Source organism: Strigops habroptila, chromosome 7 (genome assembly GCF_004027225.2).
Source record: "Strigops habroptila isolate Jane chromosome 7, bStrHab1.2.pri, whole genome shotgun sequence".
Lineage (NCBI taxonomy): Eukaryota > Metazoa > Chordata > Aves > Psittaciformes > Psittacidae > Strigops > Strigops habroptila.
In genome coordinates, this window is record NC_044283.2 from 61,351,152 (window position 1) to 61,373,308 (window position 22,157).

Genomic DNA, 22,157 nt, shown 5'->3' on the forward strand with positions numbered 1-22,157 from the left:
CTAAGAAAAAAAGCAAAGGGAATAGCTGCTTGATGAAGAATTCCAGTACTGTAAAAGGAACTAGAAGTGAAATGTATTCCAGCATAACATAAACATGTGCAGATAGAACTGGCACAGATAAGGGAATTAGTGCTGTTTGGAAGTATGACTTTACAACTCTTCTAATTGTACTTCTGTGTTTTATGGGTTTGGGCAGACAGCCTTGGCAAAGGGAGAATAACTTAGATCTTTACTCCCTCCTGCAATAAAGAAAGGCTCTGGAATTTCAGAGAAAGCAGCAGGTGATGAAAGAGAGCTAGATGTACTGGGAGTGAGTACTCCTTAGATGTGTCTGAGTTCCTGCTGTCAACTTCCCAAAATGACCAGCCCTTCCTGTTTGAGGGTTGCAGAGATTGTTCTGTTGTATTTTGCATCCTGTAAGGATGTATGTTTTCTCCTTTCTTTTTAGCGAAGACATGTATTTACTTTGTTCGTTTCTGAACTGATTTGTTGAGCCTGAGGCAAGACTATGTGTAGGATAGTCTTACTAGTACAGTTTAATGGCTTATTTTGACTAGACTGGTCTATATCGAAAATAACAATTCTTAAACCAGATATGCCTGTGGGCCTATACTGTGTAAAACCAGACCGTATGATCACTTACTTTTGCTAGTTGATTTGCTTTTCCATGATGATTAAGATCATAAGAACTATGAACTTATGAGCAAACATAAAAACTGTCCCCAGAAATGTATTTGCAACAGTTCATTTGCCTTCTGTATGAAAGCTTTTACTTGGCTTTGACATTTCGTTGCACCTGTTTTGTTAACCTTGCCTCTCCAGGGAATTACTCAGTGTTTCAGCATTTAAAATGTTTTGGTGAAAGTCTGCTTCACACAGGAATGGCAGAAGCAAGTCCTTTTGACTTTGAGTTAACAAATTAAGTCGTGGCATTGTAAGATAGATTGTTGTTGTTGTTGTATATGTAGCCAATGTGTAATAATGGCATGTAGTTCTTCCATTGAGCTTTAGCAGAAGAACTTTAAAAACAATTGTGAACTGCAAAAACTTAAAATCTGGAAATTCTGACATAAAGTTCTCATATCAATTTTATTCCATGCATGAAGTTGGTTCATAGACACTGCAAGGAAGTGTTAAAATAGTGAAAAGAATTCAGAGGGGAATTTAGCCTTAGTAGAACCTCACTGTTGGTCATTTTGCTAATAAACAGTAAAAAAATGCATTACTGTTTCCTAGTCTGGAGTGGAGGAAAGATAACTTTACTTTGAATTGTACCCTCTTCACCCAGAATGCATTTTATTTTTCTTTTTGTGAAAATACATGCTAGGCAAATAAGAACTGTTAATTTTCATTTCATTTATCTACTTTTCTTCTTTTGTAGATGGGCCACGGCCTACTCAAAAAGAGATTTTATCTCTGCGAGCATTCTTGTTGATGTTCATTAAACAGCTAGTGATGAAGGTAGGATAACTTTAAATTATGATAGGCTATCTAAGTTTCTTTTCGTAAAGGAATGCTCTTTAATATAGCATTTCTTCTAAGCATGTTGAATTTTGTAGACAAGTAAATAGAAATATCAATGCAAGTTCATCTTTTCATTGTGGCTCTTGCCACAGACAGCAGTGCTAAGGATGCTTTTTTCCCCTCTTTTAATCTGTTTTTATCAAAAGTGGAGCTGTTAAATCGTTAACTTAGAAATGTTTACTGTTGGGAAAATAAATATTTTATTTCGCACCTTTTTTTTTTTTTTTTTTTTTGACAAGAACAGTGTCACCTGCATCAGAAATGCTTAGATTTCAGAGCAAAATTTGATATTATACGCTGTGGGCTGGTGGGACAGAGGAGGACAAGAAAGACTTATCAATAAGTTTCACAACTGTTTGTTAGACATTCAACTGCTTATAGACTCCTCTTAACCCTTTCCTGTTGTAAGCTCTGATCTCTCTCTTCATCTCTTTTCCTTCTGTAGACTGACTTTTCCGTGTTTGAATCTGGCTCCCTGTTCCCCTCTTCCCCTGTGTTGCTTAAGGGACCAGTGTGCTCTTTGTGCTCTTACCCTTAGCCCCAGCAGATACTGTTGAGTACTAACTACCAGAAGAGTTCTGCTCTTGACTCTTGTACTCTTACTTTAATTGCAGAACATTGAATTTAAAAAATCAGGGACAATTAAGCTATCAAACTCTATAAGACTTTCATTAAGTGTTAGCTTAATCTTTATTTTTTTCAAATTTGTCAGAAATTTTCAACTTGGATGGTTTTGGATAGAGTTTCCCAAGGACAGTAAAAAGCCCATCATAAAAGGTTGATTGATTATTCTGCAAATTTTCTATTTGTACAGTGGTGCAAAATCTTTTTGGGAAATGAGAGGTTTGCTTGGAAAAAAAAAAGGGCCCTAGAAATGAAGAAGCCTGCTTTTTCCTACCCTCATGCTGTTAGAAACTGTTTGTTTTTATTATATTTTCATCAAAAAGACCTCAAGGCATGTTCCTGACATAGATGCCATAAATGATTTAAATTTGTTCAAAGTTGATAGCAACTGAAGATAGGATTCTGTAGTGGAAAATAAGAAGCAAACTCAGCTGTAGGCATGCCTAACAGGCTTATAATTAAACATCCATGTCTACTTTTGAATCCTCTTTGCCACCTTAATGTAATTCTTGTATTAATAGGAAGTTCTGATTGAAATTGTCTGTATCAATTAACGTGTTACTCTAACAATTTCATGTACTTTATTACTATCTAGCTTATTTTTATGCCTGTATTGAAGTTGTCTTAAAGCACTTTTACAATCTTCAGCAGGTTTATTTTGGGCAGGGGAAAAAGCTACCTTCCAACTATGAAGCTATTAAAGTACCAAGTGAAAACAAATACGTCTTGTCGGACTTGCTCTGTATATAACTGTCGCTTGTAATAATGCTCTTTTGGGAACAGTACTTTTGTGCTTGAAAGACGATAGTAACCTGATTTTTTTTTTTTTTAAAGGACTATGGAATAAAAGAAGATGAATTGCAGGCTATCCTCAATTATCTGCTCACTATACATGAGGTAATTTTTAATTTGGAGTGTGGGTGGGAGGAGCAATGTACTACTATTACTGTTTGTGACCACCAAATAGTTAAATATTTTCAAATATTACCTTCTTTATGCCACAAGATGGCTCTGCAGAGGAAGTAGCATTGTCCAACTCTAGTGTAGTATGCTGAATTGCCAATATTCCTGCAGTGATTTAAGCGCTATGTTCAATGTTAGATTGAAGTTCATTAAGCCAGTAAGTCAAAATGGTTTCTTATGTTGTTCTGCAAACTGATTTACCAAGCAGAAAAACAGATGGTGAGACTGACTTTAAAAAAAAAAAAGACAAAACCTGGTTTTATGCTGCCTAAGTAATATTTTTTGTTTTGTTTTTCTCTCCTTTTTATTTTGCTTCTTAAATAAAGCAATAAAATTGAAAACATGCATTAAAAAATAAAGATATATGTTAATGGTGTCTAAGAGAAGTATATAAACTTAATTGGGAGAAAACGTTGGTTACCACTGATACATCTGCATCTTCATATTTTAGCACCAGGAAAAGGCACTTTATGCCAGATGCAACATCAAAGACAAGGGAAATGGGGACATAAATCTAACTGATCTCATCTCTGTAAGGGTGCTTGAAATGGGTAAAATAAGGAATTAATTGAACTTCATTTCAAGCAGTATGGAGTTTTTCTTCTTTTGTTTACACCTACATTTTCCTTTTATTCTCTATGCTGGTTACTACTACTTGGTAGTACCACGGACAAGCAATTTGAATCGTTCTACTTTGTATGGAGATGTAAAAAATAAGAATCTTGGTAACATGTATGAGTAAACCAAAATAGCATAAGCTTTATGTAGCCTTCAGATGAGGAGGTGATATTTTAACAATCTTAGCAGTTCGCATGGTCAAAAGTCTAAAAGATCCATGAAGGCTGAATCCCACAGTTAGTAAATTCAGAAAAACATCAACAAATAAGAGTAAAATTTAGCCTTCTGATGAGGCTCATTCATCAGTGATTGTGCCTATAATGTAAGCTAATAGTGTCATCAGTTGAATAGAGTTGTTCGGGGGTGTAAAACTAGTTTTCTAATAGAGAAAGAATCAATATTTTTGTTCAAAATTGTTAGAAAGTGGTGATATTTTTGGTTTGCCTTTTTTTTTTCTTTAAATAAGCTTTCATTTCAATACCATAAAGAATGGGAAAAGACAGTTGCATTTTTCCTACTCCATAGGTGATTTTTAGTTATAATTAACTTGGGACAAATAAATGGTAGCTTAGAGTGCTTTAGACAAACAGTATGGAAGGCTTTACTGTGCAGCTTGAATTACCTATTTTAAATGTTATCTGTGGCAGGTGATGGTATTTTTTTTTCCTTGGGTGGACATTTCTTAGAAGAGATTTTGCATTAAACACCACCTTGTGCCCCTGAAAGCATGCAGCAGTTCCTGTGCTGCTCCTGTGTAGTAAAAGAACAGGAAATATACATGCAAACAGATGAGCATGTGTGTGGAATGAAGTAACATAGTCCAGTAGTCCATTCCCTGACAAAGGCTTACATCCCAGACACGAGTATATCACTACTTACTCTAAAAAAAGTTTTGGGATTTTTTTGTAACATTTTCTCCTGCCCTTGCCTTCCATTTCTATGCATCTTTTGATCCTGGCTTAATTGATTTGGGCCTTAGTTTACTGTTACTCTCCAGATGATTTTGAAATATTTTCTAGGGGTTCTTTTAGCCAAAGCAATGTTCTAATGTACATGCATTTTTAATTCAGATTTGTAACTTTCATTCAACAGGATGACAATCTAATGGATGTCTTGCAGTTGCTTGTTGCTCTGATGTCAGAGCATCCCAGTTCTATGATCCCTGCTTTTGATCAGAGGAATGGATTACAGTAAGTTTGAATTTTGTAAGTGGGCAAAAGGAAATAGTATTTTGACTGTTTTGTTGCTTGCTAGAATTCCCATGAAATCTAAAATGTCCTTGTCAGTGTATATGTTGCAGTCTTAGGCTCCTCATCTTGGAGATTTTTGTGTCCAGGTGTTCTTTTGACAAGAGGTGATGTTGGATTTATTATCAATGAAGTGGGTTTTTTTTTAATGTTTCCAAGCTGTCAGTCACACTTAAGCAGGTAGTGATCAATTTGAGTTAGTCTATACCTTGATGTTAAGTCTTCATCTACTAGTGCTTTGTCCTTAGCCTCCCGTTCTTGAATATGTTTCAGAAGTGAAAGTGGGCTGACAAAAATTGGTTCAGATTTCTTCTGATCTTTTTATCCCCCCTCCCCCCCCTTTTTTTTCACATGTAAAGCATTATTGGAATTTTGCAGAAGAAATCTTTTGTTTAAATTTAGTGCTTTGTGTTATGGATTGTTCACAATCTTTTTTTCCTAACAAACAGAGAAGTATTGTTTAACACAATGTGTTAAACATGTTAACAGTGTGAGAGAAAAGTAGGGAAAGTTGCAAGTTCTACTAACAGTAAAAGCACAAGAGAAGAGCTGCTAGAAAAAGACTTAAGTTATGACTCTGATTTTGTGTTGTGGCTCTCAGAGGGTGGTCACATTATGGGATTTTTCTAATCTAAAATGAACATGCCTGGACTTAGCGGGGAAAGAATTGGAACAGGCTAACAAATGTAAGAACTATTCCTAGAAGGGTATGTGGAGTAGTAATTCTCTCACTGTGTAAAGGCAGAGTCTCATTTCATACATTTCGTTGCACTTATTGGTTAACCCCTATTTATACATATATTTTTTTCAGTTGCCCTTTCTCAAGAGACGACATTCAGGCACGTTCATAATTGTTTTCTCCCCTTTTAGAGTTAGGCTGATGTTTTTTACCTATTTTCTTCAGCTTTGACTTCATTTGTATGGTAATGTATTATGCTATTGGAAACTAATAAAACCTCTAAATAATACAGTATTTGAATGTCATGTTGCGTCTCCAATGCAATATGTTTGTTTTTATTTAACTACTGGCAGTAGACACTTTCTTTTTTATTAACTAGTATATGGGCAAGTCAGTATGAATAGTGAGTCCAGAGTGAGAAATCACTTTGGTTTTGTGTCTCATTTGTTACATTTCTTCTTGTTACATGCTCTTGTATTGTCTCCAGTCACTTAACGGGTTATTTGTATTCTTATTGATGCATCTATTTTTTTGCAATTAAAACACCATATTCTTGAAATTTAAAAATAATTTTACAAAGCTTTGTAAATATTTGGAGTTTTTTCATAATTTAAATTTAAAAAGTAACAAATCTACTAAAGAAATAATAAGGGTAAGGAAATATTTTTTTCTTTCGCTGTGCGGTTAGGTAACCTTCATACTGTTCTGTTAAGACAAGCAGGAAAATGGATTATGTTGCTTGAATGCACATTGTGGCATGGGCTTGCTCATTTGTTTGATTTTATAATTGCTGTGGTTGTAGCTTTCTCCAAGTTAAGTTACTTGTTATAGATAACTGTTTTTTAATCACTTCTAGGTCTTCGCTTAAATTGTAGTATAGAACTAGGGTTTTTATAGGTCTTAGTTTAGGTGTCGTGGATAATATTTTTTAGGTATGTAAAAGTGAAAGAGTGTATAACTAGTGATGAAAACTCAGTTATGTATAGATAAGGACTAAAAACTTGAATAAGTCCTTTGAACTCTTTACAACTGGCTGATCTAAAATGCGGTATTGTAACAGGATATTTTTTGAAAGATTCAAAATTAACTGAAATTAGATTTTTACTTTTTTTTTCCCCCTCTTCCCACTAATAAAGTGATACAAGTTTCCTCAAAGATTTTCGTAGGAAATATTCACAGTAAAGGCTGAGCATAGTGCCTTCTGTTCCAACTTCATTTTATGGAGCATTAGGAAATTAATCTTTTTTTTTTTTTTTTTCCCAGAGAGAGCTTAGTAGTGCATGTTAGGTATAAGCTAAATCATATTTCACAAATTCAAAGATCTGTCCAATACTATGAACCATAGCCAAACTAAAATCAGATAGTGACATGGTCATAAGCACTTTAATGTCTAAAAAGTAAGCAATGAGTGAAATTAGATGCAACTGATAAATACATTTAGATGTCTTACGTTTTTGTGGGACATTAACAAGGATCAAAACCTTCCATTTGTTATTTTTCCCATTGATAGAAGGCCAATGTTAGAATTTTTCACTGTCTAAATAAGGTACGTTTAATAGAAGAATAAATGCAAATAAACTTTTGAGGAGCTAAGATTAAATACTAGTGTGATTTCTTTTTATTCTGGGGAGTGGCACGAATAGATACACGATGAGATCTGTGCAGTATTACAGATTGAATTGGTAATGTAAAATACATTTAAGGTTACTGGACACTTCCCACTGGAAGACTGTACTTCCAATTGTTTATTAATTTACTAGACTTTTATCAGTTACATTGACACTTCCCTTGCTGTGTTGGTTACGCTCATTTTGATTCTTGAGAAAACTTCACCAAGAACCTTTCAGCTAGTTAAGTCTAGTACTTTGCTTACAGACATGCCCTCTCTCCCTTCGGCTTTGTTTTAAGCCTTCTTAGTGGAGAATCATAACTGGGTGTAGAGCACAATTATAAGGAGCTGAAGAGCAGAAACCAATAGAGGTGAAATGAGAATTCCTTCTAACTTGGTGTCTTCCCCTATCCCTCCTGAGGGGGCAACAGTGTGCACAGATGTCAAATATTAGTGATAGTAAGAAATCCCACTCCACACATGTCAATTCCTATCCAGCCACATTTATACCAAAGCAACTGCTTAGTTTTCTGGGTAAAATATCAGATTAAGAGAGTTCTCAATATAGGGATTGCAGCAGCCTTTCATAGCATGTTTTATGTATTGATATTTGGGAGGAATTTGACTAAAAATCTCTAAATGTAATTATAAAATGAGAAATCAGAGACTGTTGTGACGTTAACAGAAACATCATGCTGGTTTTTGTAGTGTTAGTAATTCTTTTAAAGTAGGCTCAGATACAAGTTTATTTGCAGTCAACTGCAATTACTTCGTCTTTCCAAAAATTGCTGTTTATTTCAATTATTTTAAGAAGCCTTGTGTTCTCTCCACTTAGGGTTGTCTACAAGCTTTTAGCGTCACAAAGTGAAGGCATCAGGGTGCAAGCTCTAAAAGTGATGGGATATTTCTTAAAGCATCTCGCTCCAAAGTAAGTAGTGGTTTAGGTCTTCAAACAAAAATCCTGCTCCCTTCCCAACCCCAATTAAAAAAAAAAAAGAAAAAAAAAAAGAAAAAAAGAAGAAGAGGTAGGTTGTGACACATACCTGCCATATATTGTTTTGTGTGTATATATACACACATATTTGTATGTAAAGTTGAAAAAGCTATATTGGAAGTTAATCGCTAAATATGCTTCACTGAATTGGAGCTACTATTCTTCAAGTACCCTTCAATTTGTTTGTCATTAATATATTTCTGATGTGGTGGAATTGCTTGTTATTGGCAACTAGTGTCTAGGCATTATCACTTCCTTACCAAGGTCACTGAATAGTTTGTTGCGGTATGGCTGCCTGCTTGTTAAAATGGTCTTTTTCCGTAATTCCGCTGAAATCAGTAGCAAGAATTAGACTGGTGAGATTTGAACTCTGTGTTACTTACTGAGAACTAGATTTAATATGTCTCTAGTTTCCTGCAGTAGTAGCTAACTGTTGAGATCGCTGTTCATGGTTATATTTTTGAGTGAAATGAGGACAAAGATGCCCTTTCCTTAGTGGTTGTCAAAAAATCCCTAAGGGTGTGTTTCAGCCTTTTAGGGCCGAAGGTGGGTGGATTGTATTTATGGATGAAAGCTGGCTGTCTTCTGTCTGTCTTCAGGGGATGTCTTGTCCTTTCAGAATTTGAATCCTTGCCTTTTCCTTAACCAAAAGTGAAAGACTTGGAGACCAAAAAGGAAAAAGATGTTTTTAGTAATTTCATATTTCTTGAGGCAAGCTTTTTAAACTTTATTTCCCCTAAAGCAAGTTGAACACATAAGTTTATTTTATAAGTTTATCTTTCTGTGCTATTTTAGGAGAAAAGCTGAAGTCATGCTTGGACATGGATTGTTCTCTTTGTTGGCTGAAAGGCTGATGCTTCAGACAAGCTTAATCACCATGACCACATACAATGTCCTATTTGAGGTAGTAATATACTGTAGTTAGGATCCAATCTTCCTAATTACTTGTAAGACGTTGTTAGAAAATTGCTTACATATTTGTGCTGATATGTTCCAGATGACATTAAACCTTAGCGTGATGCAGCTGAGTGCTGCTTTTTTATTTCTCCAAAGCTCACTGCTTGAGATCCACCCTGCCCTTAACTTGGTTATGCTCATTATGAACAATTCTAGGTAATGAGTAACCTGAATGTCTCAAGCAGACACTCATATATATGTAGAATTTTATTATAGCAATGATCTTGTGTTATGATGATTGTTTTGGTTAGATTGAGGTTTCTTTTCCAGTGTATTTAAAATAACAGTGTGTGCTTAAGAGAAAGCAAAAAAAAAAGTACTTTAGAGTAAAATTCATTTTAAGGACAGAATGAAAGAAGTTATCAAGAAAGACAACAAATGAGATTTTTTTTGATAGTTTTTAGAACGATGGTGCTGCATGAAGGATGTATCCAACTATTTTTCAGTATGCTGTCTTTATGAACATTGATATGACATCTTCTTCTTTCTTGCTAGATTCTGACTGAACAGATTTGTACTCAAGTGATACATAAACAACATCCTGACCCAGATTCAACAGTGAAGATACAAAATCCTCGTAAGAACGATACACATTTCCAAATGCTACCATAAGAAAAGTCTGCTCTAAAAAGAATATGAGAAAGCTTATTAATTACATCCATCAGTCTTAATTCTGATCTCAGTTTTACATTGTCTTTCATACTAAAGGAAAGATAATGTGCATTTAGTTGGAGTTATTTAGGAAGTATGTGTCCATAGCCTTTTGAAAGACATTTTATGTGTCTAAATGTGTATGTAGTTCATAACTCACCCTTTTTGGCTGTGCAGTCATGTTATGAAATGGTTTTTCAAGACTTGCATGCGCAGAATACTTTGATTTAATACATGTTAAGGTTCCAGCAAAATTCTGATTGCATTATTTAGTGATGTCAGACTAAAATTACCTGAAATATGGAAACAGTCTTCATCTTAAATTACATTCAGTATGACAACGCTAGATGGAAAGTAGGAAAAATGTATCTGCTCACTGTTTTGGTTAGCTTACTTTATGGGAAATATCTTGATATGATACTTTAGATGTCTTTTGAACTAAGCGAAAATACTGATCTCCTTTCCTGAATTATATGTATTATTAATGTGCTCTGTATATAATACAATGGACTTATGATAGCTTTGGGAGTTCATTTTTTCTGGAGAAATAATAGATTTTTCACTTTCATAGTTGCTTTGTCATTAAAAGTAGGTCATAGTTCTGAGTTTGCTTCATGTGGAAAGTCAAGGGAAGAGAAAGGAAAGCAAAGCAGATACAGAGGAAAGAAATCTGGTTGCAGCATGCCATTTGCCTTCTGGTAAATCTGTTTGAAGCAAGAGATGCACGGACATTTCTGTTATTTTCTTTTAAGATTTTTGAAGTTGGCAGTCACTGCTGTGGTTAATACAGATTATTTGTAGCGTGAGGTATGAGTCTGGGATTATCTAGGTCTAGCAGTAAGAGTTACTTCTAAAGTACTTTTTTAAGATCAGTGCTAATATTGTCAAAGAAGGAATTTCCCTTTTAAAGAAATTGTTCAAAGTGAACTAAAATTGTCATAGCAACTGTGTTCAAATTGCAGCATCATTTATTTACAAAGTTTACTTTTAAAAAAAAGTAATTGGAACAATGACTGCCTCAGTGCTTCAGAAAGTAGAATATACCCATAATTCTGACTGTCTCCTAAAGCAGAGAAAACATCATGCTCATAAGAGGTGAAATTTTGTATCAGGAGGGTTTTGTCCCCTTTCTCAAACTTATTTTATAACAGAAATTGTTAAGTATAATTGGAAGTTGTTCAAATTCTTTGAAAATTCAGTATTACTAAGGTAGAGCAAAATCTACATATTTTTCTCATAAATTGATTTTTATAACAAATGCATTCTATTATGTGAATTTCCTTAGAAAAAGGTTCTGACAGATTCTGATAGCTTCTCATTTATCATGCGGTAACATTTGTACTGCTTAAACATAATGATAAAAAAAATCAGAATAATTTAACAAAGATTCCATTTTCTTCAGCTGCATAGGCCTTCAAATCCCCGTAATGGTGGCTAGGTTTGAAATGTCGTGGAAGAAGGGATTTGTGTAGTTAAACCTTCTACTCAAATAGGGATGTGCTTTTCCTCAGTATAAAATTCTTTTATGTAACATCACTCTTCTTGTACAAAAAATATTGGAAGATGTGCGTATCTTTTGCTGTGCTTGGTAATAATATTTTGTTGCACCTGAACTGTTTTTACAGAGATTTTGAAGGTTATTGCAATCCTGCTACGTAATTCTCCGCAGTGTCCAGAAACTCTGGAGGTTCGGCGAGCCTTTTTGTCAGATATGATTAAACTTTTTAATAACAGCAGAGAAAATAGGAGGTAAGACACCTTGCTATATGCACATGTAAGTAAGTAACAAGGTCTCCTAGTAAGTTAGACTCATTAAGCAGATACAGCTTCACAGCTGTTCAGCAAATTCTGTAGTATAGTCTTCAATATGTAAAATTAGAGAAGTTTTCACACAGCAGTTATTTTAAACATGCTGAATTCCTGACTTAGCAGAAGTATATTTCTAAGTTATCTTTTGAAATTTGATTAAACAGCATGTGTGTGTTTTGCAGGAGTTTGTTGCAGTGCTCCGTCTGGCAGGAATGGATGCTTTCCCTTTGCTGTTTTAATCCAAAGACTTCCGAGGAACAGAACATAACTGAGATGGTGTATACCATATTTCGAATTTTGCTCTACCATGCAATCAAGTATGAGTGGGGTGGCTGGCGTGTTTGGGTGGATACGCTGTCGATCACACATTCAAAGGTGAGTGTTTGAAATAGTTGTGAAATTCTGATTTAGATTTAGAGCCTTAAAGTGCCGTAGCATACAATAAGATAGTCTTGAAGCGACGGTCGGTACTTAAATAAAAGCCCAGTGTTTATATCTGTTATTGGACTTAACTTTCAAATATTTGACAATTAAATGTGAATTTTATTGTTTGAACACAAATATTTTTTGTTGTTGCTTGGGGTTAAAAAGGTGGAAATTAGAAGGGGGCTTTTTTTTTCCTTGTATTTGAAGTACAAGTTTTCTACATCTGATGTATTTTAACGACTGGCTTTAAACTAGTAGAACCCCATGACAGGGGGGTTGGGACTAGATGATCTTTAAGGTTCCTTTCAACCCAAACCATTAAATGATTCTATGATAAATTGTGATAGTATTAGTTTATACTGGAAATGGCACATATTTTCAAAAATGAGATAATGAAATTTCTGGAGCATTTCTGAAAAATTTTAGTGCTGTTTTTGCTTTTTAGTAAGGGCACAAACACAAGGTGGCGCACCATATCTATTCATAAACAAAAAATACCTTTTAGTAACATCAAAAGGCTGTAAAACAAACCAGTAAAAAGCAAAGAAATCAAAGTTAAGACAGTCGCTTCAGCTGTTAAGCTGTCATGGAACACAGAATGCAAATCCTTGCCATATGAATGAGACTATTACCTTTTACTATTCTTCAGTCTGATTTTTTTGTTGTTGTTACGACGGGAATTATATCATAAAAGTTATTAGTGGATCTTTGGAGAAGGCACAGTAGTATAAAAGATAACTGCCCTGTCGTCTTCTGAACAAAAGCGTGAGGCCAGTCTGGGCCTCATAATTATTCTGGTTTATCAGAACTACATACTTAAGATGAATTAAATTATACAGTTATAAATGTGTGTAACTGAAGAGTGTGAAAAGGCCATCTGTGAATGCTAAAGATCACTGTATCATTCTAAAGAATTGTTAGTATTTCTGAGGTCCTTGATTTTGTATGAGGTTTTTTTTCTCAAAAATAGTCAGTCTCTGCAGACAGCAAGAATACTAGTATTTTGCAGGTCTGTTTATTGCATTCATAGCATGATGGTGGATTATTGGGCTATGGGGAGACAAATGTAGAAACCTATATAATAAAAGTGTGTGAAATAAATATCATTAGTCACTTATCTAAATGAAATCCAAGTGCAAAGAACCCAGGGCCAAATTTTAACCCTTACAGAAATCATGTAGTTGTTGAAATAGCCTTCATCATCTTTTGTGTCTTCAAAATCTCTGTTTGCTTTCTTTCCCCCAAGGTGCAGAAGGTGTGGGTGGGTAGACGGTACAATGGCAAGCTGTAACCAGAGTAAAGATCCCTAATGTGCTTTTATAGATATTGGCATAATTTAAAGCATTTTTGTGATTGCTGGGGAAAACTGGAGAGGTGAGTGAAGGAAGGCCATCTTTCTGTCTCTGTTATACAGAACTCTGGTGTATTGAATTCAAAAGTTATCTAGCACATAAACTTATAAGCTCTAGTTCTATTCTTAGACTCTTTTTGTAAGATAACGTAATGTCAGAAATACCATTTAAACAGCTTCTATGTCAAAATGACTAACCAATGGTCTAGAGTTCATAGAGGAAAAAGAAGATTTTATTGTGATGCCACAGCCAAATGTTAAGAAAAAAAACACAGTTTTAGAAAATACTAAAAAAAATTGAAGTACAGGTAATGTTCCTCGCCCTTCTTATACTCCCCACCTCCCCGCCTCCAAAAGGCTGTATGTTTTTGTGCAATACCATAGTGGATGAGAAAATGACATGGTTCAGTCTTCGTGTTTCTCAATTTTGGCTCCTAGCATGTTGACATAGTGAGGTGTTCTTCGTTGTAGAATTAACTTCCTGTATCATTTTTCCCAAGTCTAACTTGTTGGCTTTCTAGTCAATATGTAAGGACTGTTTGTTCTTTCAACCTACTTCAGAGGAAGTTGAACAACGACAAGGTTAAAAGTGTGTGTGTGTGAATGTGGGCAGAGTTAGCAGCAGAGCGGTGGTGTAACTTTGAAGGAATCATAAAGGAGTTCAGTTTGCTTGAGCATTGGTGCTCATATTCTCCAGTTCCAGAAGCCTAGACAGAAATGATTAAACAAAAGCACCCAGAAACTAGCTTAGCCATAGTAGTTTGAATGATGATGCAATAATCAAGGATTTTAAAATAGGATTTTTCATCTTTATTATACATTTACCATTTAAACTTTTTATAAATAATATATGCAATTTATGCAGCTAGCAATATAAAGCTAGATGGTGTTTCATAACTGTCTTTTAATTACAGAAGCATAAATTAGGATAAACCACAGAAAAAGCTCTTTGTGGTAACACCTTACAAATCACTTGGAGATGTCCATGTAAACTGATATTAATATCTAATGATAATGAATTTTTATTCCATCTAATTTTACTTATTTTGAATATTCTTGTATCCTGTTATGCCAATACTGAGATTCATATAGATTCACACGTAACATAGTATAGACGTAATTCAGTGGGCAAATTGTTTGATGCTAAGTGCATCTCAGATGTTTTTGATTTCTAGCGGGCTTTCAGAGTATAGTGAGAATTATGGGAACAAAAATATTTCCTTAATGTTGCTAAGAGAATAACCAATTTGTGTTTTTATTATTTCATCTCTAATTGTATTGGATTACTGCTTATTTTTCCTTTTTACAACCCTTTACACCATTCTCGCCACTAATTTATAACACCATTCTATGATAAAGAACTAGTACATAAAGGACTAGTGTTACAGAATTGGATAGGTTTTGCAGAGCTACACATCAAGATACATGCAGCTGCTATAAAAAGCCGAAGAAACTCAATTGCAATTTTATTGTCCAGTTTGATAGATTTCCTGCCACCTTTGTAGCAGGGAAGCTGTTTGTCACTGTAACCCTCTCCTCCAACAGCTGCACAACGTTTTATAAGCAGCAACGGCTTTTCTAGCATAATTGCACTACATTGGTTTCCTTGCACTCAGAATTTAGAAGGTGCATGTAACCTTTTTAAAGCCAAATTTCTTAGTATTACATATGTATTTTTCTTATTGCCATATTAGATTTTTTGATGTTTTCCAAACACTAACACACTGTATACAATGGTGTTTAATCTGTGCCTTCTAGTTCAATAAAAATCAAAGAATCACAGAATGGTTAGGGTTGGAAAGGACCTTAAGGTTCTCTAGTTCCAACCCCTCTGCCATGTTAATGAAAAAGTCAAATCACAACTCCAGTTTGTTCTAACCAGCCAGTGCTGAATTTATGAAAGTATCTAAGAACTTCTGCTTTTTAAACATTGTAACCGTGCTAGCTAGGTCTTAGATTTTACCTGTCTAGCCATGGTACTTGGTAAAATGGACCAACGATTTGGGGGTTAGTAATAGGAAACAAGTAAAGAATGGTAGACAACTTGCCTTTTTGACCTTTCAGTTTTCCAAAGTTTTAAAAGAATGTAATGATTTACACAGCATAATGCACTCCTAAACTATCTGAATGTTTTAAACTACCAGTAAGAACTAACGTTTGCTTTTTTCAGGCCCTTAACTATATTTTGCTACTTAAAATTTGCTTCATGTTACCATGTCATTTGGTTAAAGAGAAGATATTTGGGTAAATTCTGATTTATTTATTTTTTTTAGCAGTTCAAATTTTCACTGAGTAAGACTCAGAAATCTTAATGTGTATAGGCTAAAGTTTTATTGCTGTGTAAGTTGAAAAATTTTGTTCACTGATCTGAATGGGAAGAAGTATAATCTTAAAATGTTAGTACTGTGACTTTTAACGTACAGTGTATTTTTAAATAGTTGTTAGTTTTCAGACTAAAGTACAGTTGTAATAGACATTGGTAAGTGTTAAGTAAATGAGTTCTTTGGTGCCCCACTCATTTAATACAGGAGGGAAAAAGAAAAGGTGTGTACCGGGTGTACATGTGCTGTGTGTGCCTGATTTTCATCACTGTGAAATGAGGGAAAACTGGCAAAAGCAGCAAAGAGTAGGTGCTGGAGAAGTTAATATATGATGGCAATTTAAAAACTAATTTGCAGAGAAGAGACCATGGCTCAGTAGTTTTAGAAAGTAACAGGCTATCAGGATCTTTTGAGCCCAAATCTCATTGGCATTCATGAGTTATTGAGGACAGTTTTGTGTCCATTTTTTCTCCGTATCTTGAAGAAGGTAGGTAAGGTCTTCCACAGTGTTATGTGCAGGCATTTTTTAACTCTAGTGCATTTTGAAGTCTTCAGAAGCTCTTCAGTCCTAAGGGGAAGCAGAGGTAGCTAGCCAAGAGGGTCATTGTGCTACTGCAGGTTTTTGGTTTTCAGTTGTACAATTGCCAATATATTAATGCAGCAAAGCTGGGGGAGATGCAAATTAAGTAGCACACTTGAAATGCTTAAATATGAGGTTAATTCTTATGGTAGAAATAGTTATTTATAAAAAAGAACTTATTCTAGATGGAAATGTTAAGTATTCAAGGCCAAGTTGCATGGGGCCTTGAGCAGCAGGGGTGCTGGAACTAGATGATCTTTAAGGTCCCTTCAGACCCAAACCATTATATGAAATGATTCTCAGAGGGTCACTTGATTTACAGACAGCAGAAGGAATTTGGAGACTAGAATGTGCAGCCTCCTTTAGAGCTGTGTACCATCCAGGGTGTGTGGTATGCACGATGCAAGCCTTCAAGTTTGCTGAGTGTTTCCTTATATCAGCTTGTTTTGTAGTATGTGTGTGGGAAGGCTTTTCCTAATCAATGCCTCTGAGGAAAAGAGTATTTTCATTATTCAGCAGGCACAATAGTCAGGAGGAGAGATCTGTACCACTGATGGGTTCTTACACATGCAGCATGTATGGTTCATGGGGAGCTCCTTCATCTCAGCTAAAATTTGACTAATTCAAGCTGAAAGAAAAGTGAAATAGAGGATAGGAATACAGTGAACAAGGTAAACTGGGAATTTATGAAGCAGGGAAGAACAGGATCAGCTAGGTAGAGGAAGCAGCACAGAAGCCTGGAATGAAGAGTGTAATAGCAATTTGCTACTGGTTGGGAATTTTCAGAGGTCTCAAAAAGAAGAAATGGGGAACCATTTGCAATGGAAAGAACTGGTGCATAAAAGGCAAACAGTTATGAGATCCTTCTTAAGCAAAGATGACCTGAGAAAAGAATGGATTCGCATCTGTATGACTTGGTATAAAAATCATTAGCAGATGGGATCTGTGTCTGCAGTCTCAAGAATTGTTAGTGGCCTCGTTTGCTGTTGCTGCAAAGTTTGAGGCAAACCACTTCTGTACTTGCTGCTGCCTGTGTTAATATTGTGGCTGTGGGGACTGAATGGAGCCTCTGGGCCATGAGTTGAAATGATAAGATGTGGAGTCTTTGCTACAGGGCTGCCGACAACATATGGAGACATTGGAAGAGGATGGCCAAAGAGAGAAGTGCACAAGACGTATATCTGCATATTATGATGATGTAGAATGGTGAACAATGAATTGAGTTAGAATGTATTTTTTGTTAATAACTAAATATCAAATGTGTACAAGGCAGAATTTGACAGTCAACCGAACTGTAGGAATGGTGGCAGGGGTTGAGATAAGAGAGGAAATATATACCCTGGAAGGATATTGTGCTCATGTCTTGCAATTTAGACAAATTAAAAGCAATAGTTGCATTAGTGAAAATGAGCAAATACGTTTGGTATGCTGTTTCAATTTATTATTGTATGGTGATGTAACAGTAACCCATACCTTCACTTGAATTGAAAATAATGCTGCCAACATATGTAAAATTATCTCCCAGACAAGCAAAGACTTTTACAAAATATATTGACTAGTAGTTGCTTTCTTAGTCTAGAAATCATTTGCGTGCGTATCTTTTTGCCAAGCTGAAGAAAGACAAAAGTATTGCTACTTAGATGAAAATGCAGAATGCAGGAACATGAAAGTGTCTTAGTACAGGAGTTCCCTCCCTGCCTCGTGTATCACTGAATGCTTTTTTGGTGGAAACTTAGATTCCTTGAAACTTCTCATGTAGTGTCCAGCATAATATATGTGAGTTTGCTTTTCTCAGATTTCATCTGTGAACAGCTCAGAAATAGCCCAGGGATTCCTCAGGTCAGTGGGTTTGCAGACTGTACGTCAGTGTATGGTGCACACAGTACCTTTGTATCTTTCACTTCACTGAATTGAAAATTAGGTTTGATATCTTCAGCTATTGGTGCCTCCTGTCTAAACAGACCTGTTCTTGATTGGCAATTAGTTTCCACTTTTGAACAGTTAAGTGCTGCTAGAGAAGAAGTAGAAAAACTCTTATAAAGTTTTTGTTAAGATTTAGTCCTTGTTAAGATTTAAAAAGTTGTAATGCTTTCTGGAATTATGAAGAATTTATTGATGGTGTCAGCAGCACAGGAGCTAGTTTGCACTGAGCAGACTCTATCAGGAAACAGCAGTACTATATAATTGTCGGACCTGTCTGGCAGACATTTCTTCCTTGTCTCTCCCCTACAAAATTGCCCACCTGATAATGAAAAAAAGGACAAAGTCTCAATGTATAGTTAAAATATTTTCCCTGTGTTCTTTAATGCAAATGTCAATCATCTTAACCTTTTTCATTGCTGTATGCTGATTTTTTTTCCTTGGCAATTAGTAAATGTTGGATGTCAAATTAAGTTAAAATTAATGGCAGAGGCAAATGTTGCAGTTATTAGCTCACAAGTGTCTTTAACTAGTAGTGCGTAGAGATGCATTCCAAGCATTGCAAACAGCTATGGATTAACCATCAAATGATGGTGAAGATTAATGATTGGCCTTTTAGCTCACTAATTTAGAACAATTTCTAGTAATTAATTTTGTATTATCAGCTTTACAGTTGCAAATGCCTTAAGGAAAATAAAAAATGACTTAAACGCATTTACGGTTCTTCAAGCTAACAGTTGTCTAGTAAATTGTTGCATGCTTGCAGGTCCTAATGTTTAATCTTTAATACCTTTATATACAATCTCTTACTACTTCTATTTAGTAATCATAATTTCTACTTCATTTTGTGATTTTGTTGATACTTCTTTTGTAAACCTTAGGTGTTTTCTTTGTAGGGTGTATTGTTTGGCTTTGTGAAGTTGTCTGCTTCAGAAATGCCATGTAATGCAACAGAACTGTGGGGGAAGAATTGTCCAGTACCTGCATCATAGTACCACTATTTCTTGGTTTCCTGTCAAACCAAATTACAAATTAATATAGTGAGCAGAACTGTTTATACAGGCTTGCTGAAAACTTGGATTTTACAAGGCAGTATTTCTTAAGTTTGCTTCCTTTTTCATATACATAAAAAAACCCCAGACTTGAAATAGATATTTGAAAAACAGTATTTGTGCATTGCTATTTTAATTTGAATATTATTTAAAGGACAGCATTTAATACATTGTGACGTGAATTCTTTCTGATGTTTATGGTGGAAGAAGAAATTGCCATCCTTTTTAAGTGGATTTTGGTAGGGTTTTGTAAGCGACGTTCACCTATAACTTGAAAACATGGTATTTCTTCCTCATTGAGGTATTTTTAATAACTCAGAATTGCAGATATCATTACTGATTAGAAATGAAAGTCAGACTTTCAAAACGAAGAAGGATACCTTTTTTTTTTTTTCTTTTTTTTTTTAAGAGTGTAGATTAAATTTGGAACAAATGATCCAGAGGACATTTCATCTCTTGATTTCTAAAATCAAGGCTGGACAACTTTCTAGGTGCTGTCATCCAATTCATGTTACTGGGCTCAGTGTTTAGGAAGGTATGTTGGGCTGGATGATCTGATGTCACTTTCTGACCTTAACCTCAGTGATTCCTTGAAGTGCTAGGGGAAAGCAGTTGTAACAGAACTGATAATATGCTTTTAGAATACATTTAAAGTTACGTTTCTTGATGCTTGCAATTTATTTCGACCAGGTTGGTAATTTATCAAAGCACTTACATAGATAGGGCTGCCAGAACTTAGAACTTTATATTGCTGTTAAAGCTTGTTGTATTCTGTAAGGACCAGTGTAAGCATCAAGTGTTGCTTGATGAAACTCTTGCAACACTGTGAATGTGCTCTTTTTGCAAGGTGGTTTTAGTAATTGCCAGCCCTGCAAAACATCTCTATGATTTGTTCCATTAAGATTGAGTTGTTGCTGTTATTGAACACATCTGTGAGTCATGTACTACTCTATGCTGCACTCAAGTTTGAGCATGGAAGAAAATTATGTTTTGTAATAGATCCCTCTAGCTACTCTCTTGTGATCATCTTAGTGTCATTGTACCTGTCCGCATTCGTACTCGGGAGACATGGCCACAGCAGTAATAGAATTTGACATACATGTATCCCTCATTTGCCCCTTTCCACAAAAATGAAAGAAAGAAAAAGAAGTGCCATTCTGCTGTTCTCATCTTCATCTTTATCTTGCTTTGCCTTGGTTCAAAGGAACTAGTGAAATAGATTTTGAGGCTAGACCTGAGACACATTCAACAGCTTTGGAAGGAGTGCATAACCAGAGTAGAATCCAAGCGTCATACTTGGAAGTAGCTTAATAGTGCTAAAAGTAATTATGTGGTGACGTAGTGTAGCTAAAGCCTGCAAACACTTTTGAGAAGTCACTTTTCCATGTGTTTTTCAAAATGAATGTTGCAGTAAGAAGTCTGATACTGAAGACAGAAATGAATAAAGGTAGCTGTATTATCAGATTTGTTATAGATACACTTGCGTTGCATAGGCAATGGGTACACATACTGTGGGTCAGCGTTTGCTTTCTGAGAAGTACATATGGTAAGTTTTGCTGAAATATTTTTATTTGTTGAATATCTCTTTAGTACTTGTTGGAATAAAAATTTTAATAGTTTTGCAATATAGGAAGCAACAGAGAGAAAGAGAAGTGAGAAAGGTAGCTGAAGATAAGCTCAAGTTGTCAAGCTTTCTTCTTCAGAAAAGTAATGATTTGACCAAAAGTAATAGCTTTTTTGAAAACAAATGCAAAGTGGAGGAGCTTATTAGCATGATCCAGTTTGGTTTGCTTTTGACATCCTGACTGTGGAACAGTTCAGGAAGGAAGTTATTTCTAAAATAATATATTGTCCACACACACACACACACACACACACACACACACACACACACACACACACACATATACCCCCACACCCATTTTGCAATACCCTATAATCAAATATTTTATAAATCCATTGTGACAGATGGATGACCTTTCAGTCATATATAATCATTCACACTTTCTTTGTACATAATTGATTTAAAACTAGCACACTATGACTTTCTAGTACCTTCTTAACTTGCCAAGTTAGTTTTTGACTTGCATGTATTGTCTTAAGAGAAAATATTCCTACTGCCTAATCATCCCTTTGGATACCATGTACATGGAATTTTTAGGTGAGATCCAAATGAATGAGTTTAGTATGTGAGAGAATAAGAATATGTTCATTCATATTGAGTAAAATATACTGCTCTTTGTTTATAGGAAATGTTTATGATAAAGAAAATAGTTAAACTTCAGCTGAGGGATTTATTTTTTATATTTTAGGAAAATTTTGAGAACTAAGCTTACAGATAAATAAACACTTCTGTTATAAAAGATAAATCTAAATCCTAAGTAGAAAGGTATAGACAGACTAAATTGAATGACAGTGTAATAAAAACGTCAGTTAGTCTAGTGAGATTTTCTTTCCACATGCAGCTATTTATTTGGGCAAATTAGTTTTATCAGTATGTATATAAAGAATTTTTCTATCTGGATATTTTTAATATACCTAAGAACAATATTTTTTTTTTTTTCAGCTTATGCATCAGAAGGTCTTCTCACTTTAATCAGATTGTGTAGTTCTCGTGTGCCTTTTAGACTGGGTGAATAGCATCCACCAGAGGAAAAGTTCTCTGGAGAATTTTAGGTATCATTTGGAGATCCTCAGAATTTTGGCTTTGTTAAACTGCTTTGACTTTTTGGCGTTGTATTTTTGTAATGTAAGCTTCTCAAAAGTTTGTTTATCTGTATGAATTGTTGAGCATACTCAAGGTGCTAAAGTGATGTGAAAGCTCAGCTATAG

The 22,157-nt window shown here is 35.0% G+C and overlaps 1 protein-coding gene across 4 annotated transcripts in view; it reads left to right on the forward strand.

The window, feature by feature from the left end:
• The window catches only part of LRBA (LPS responsive beige-like anchor protein), a 395,208-nt gene that overhangs the window by 54,115 nt on the left and 318,936 nt on the right, over window positions 1-22,157 (forward strand). For all 4 annotated transcript variants that reach the window (XM_030491547.1, XM_030491551.1, XM_030491549.1 and 1 more), the window contains 8 exons: window positions 1,382-1,461; window positions 2,983-3,045; window positions 4,822-4,919; window positions 8,100-8,192; window positions 9,054-9,162; window positions 9,711-9,792; window positions 11,492-11,615; window positions 11,858-12,050. In XM_030491547.1, coding sequence (XP_030347407.1) covers window positions 1,382-1,461; window positions 2,983-3,045; window positions 4,822-4,919; window positions 8,100-8,192; window positions 9,054-9,162; window positions 9,711-9,792; window positions 11,492-11,615; window positions 11,858-12,050 — 842 coding nt within the window. The remainder of the gene's footprint in view (window positions 1-1,381; window positions 1,462-2,982; window positions 3,046-4,821; window positions 4,920-8,099; window positions 8,193-9,053; window positions 9,163-9,710; window positions 9,793-11,491; window positions 11,616-11,857; window positions 12,051-22,157) is intronic.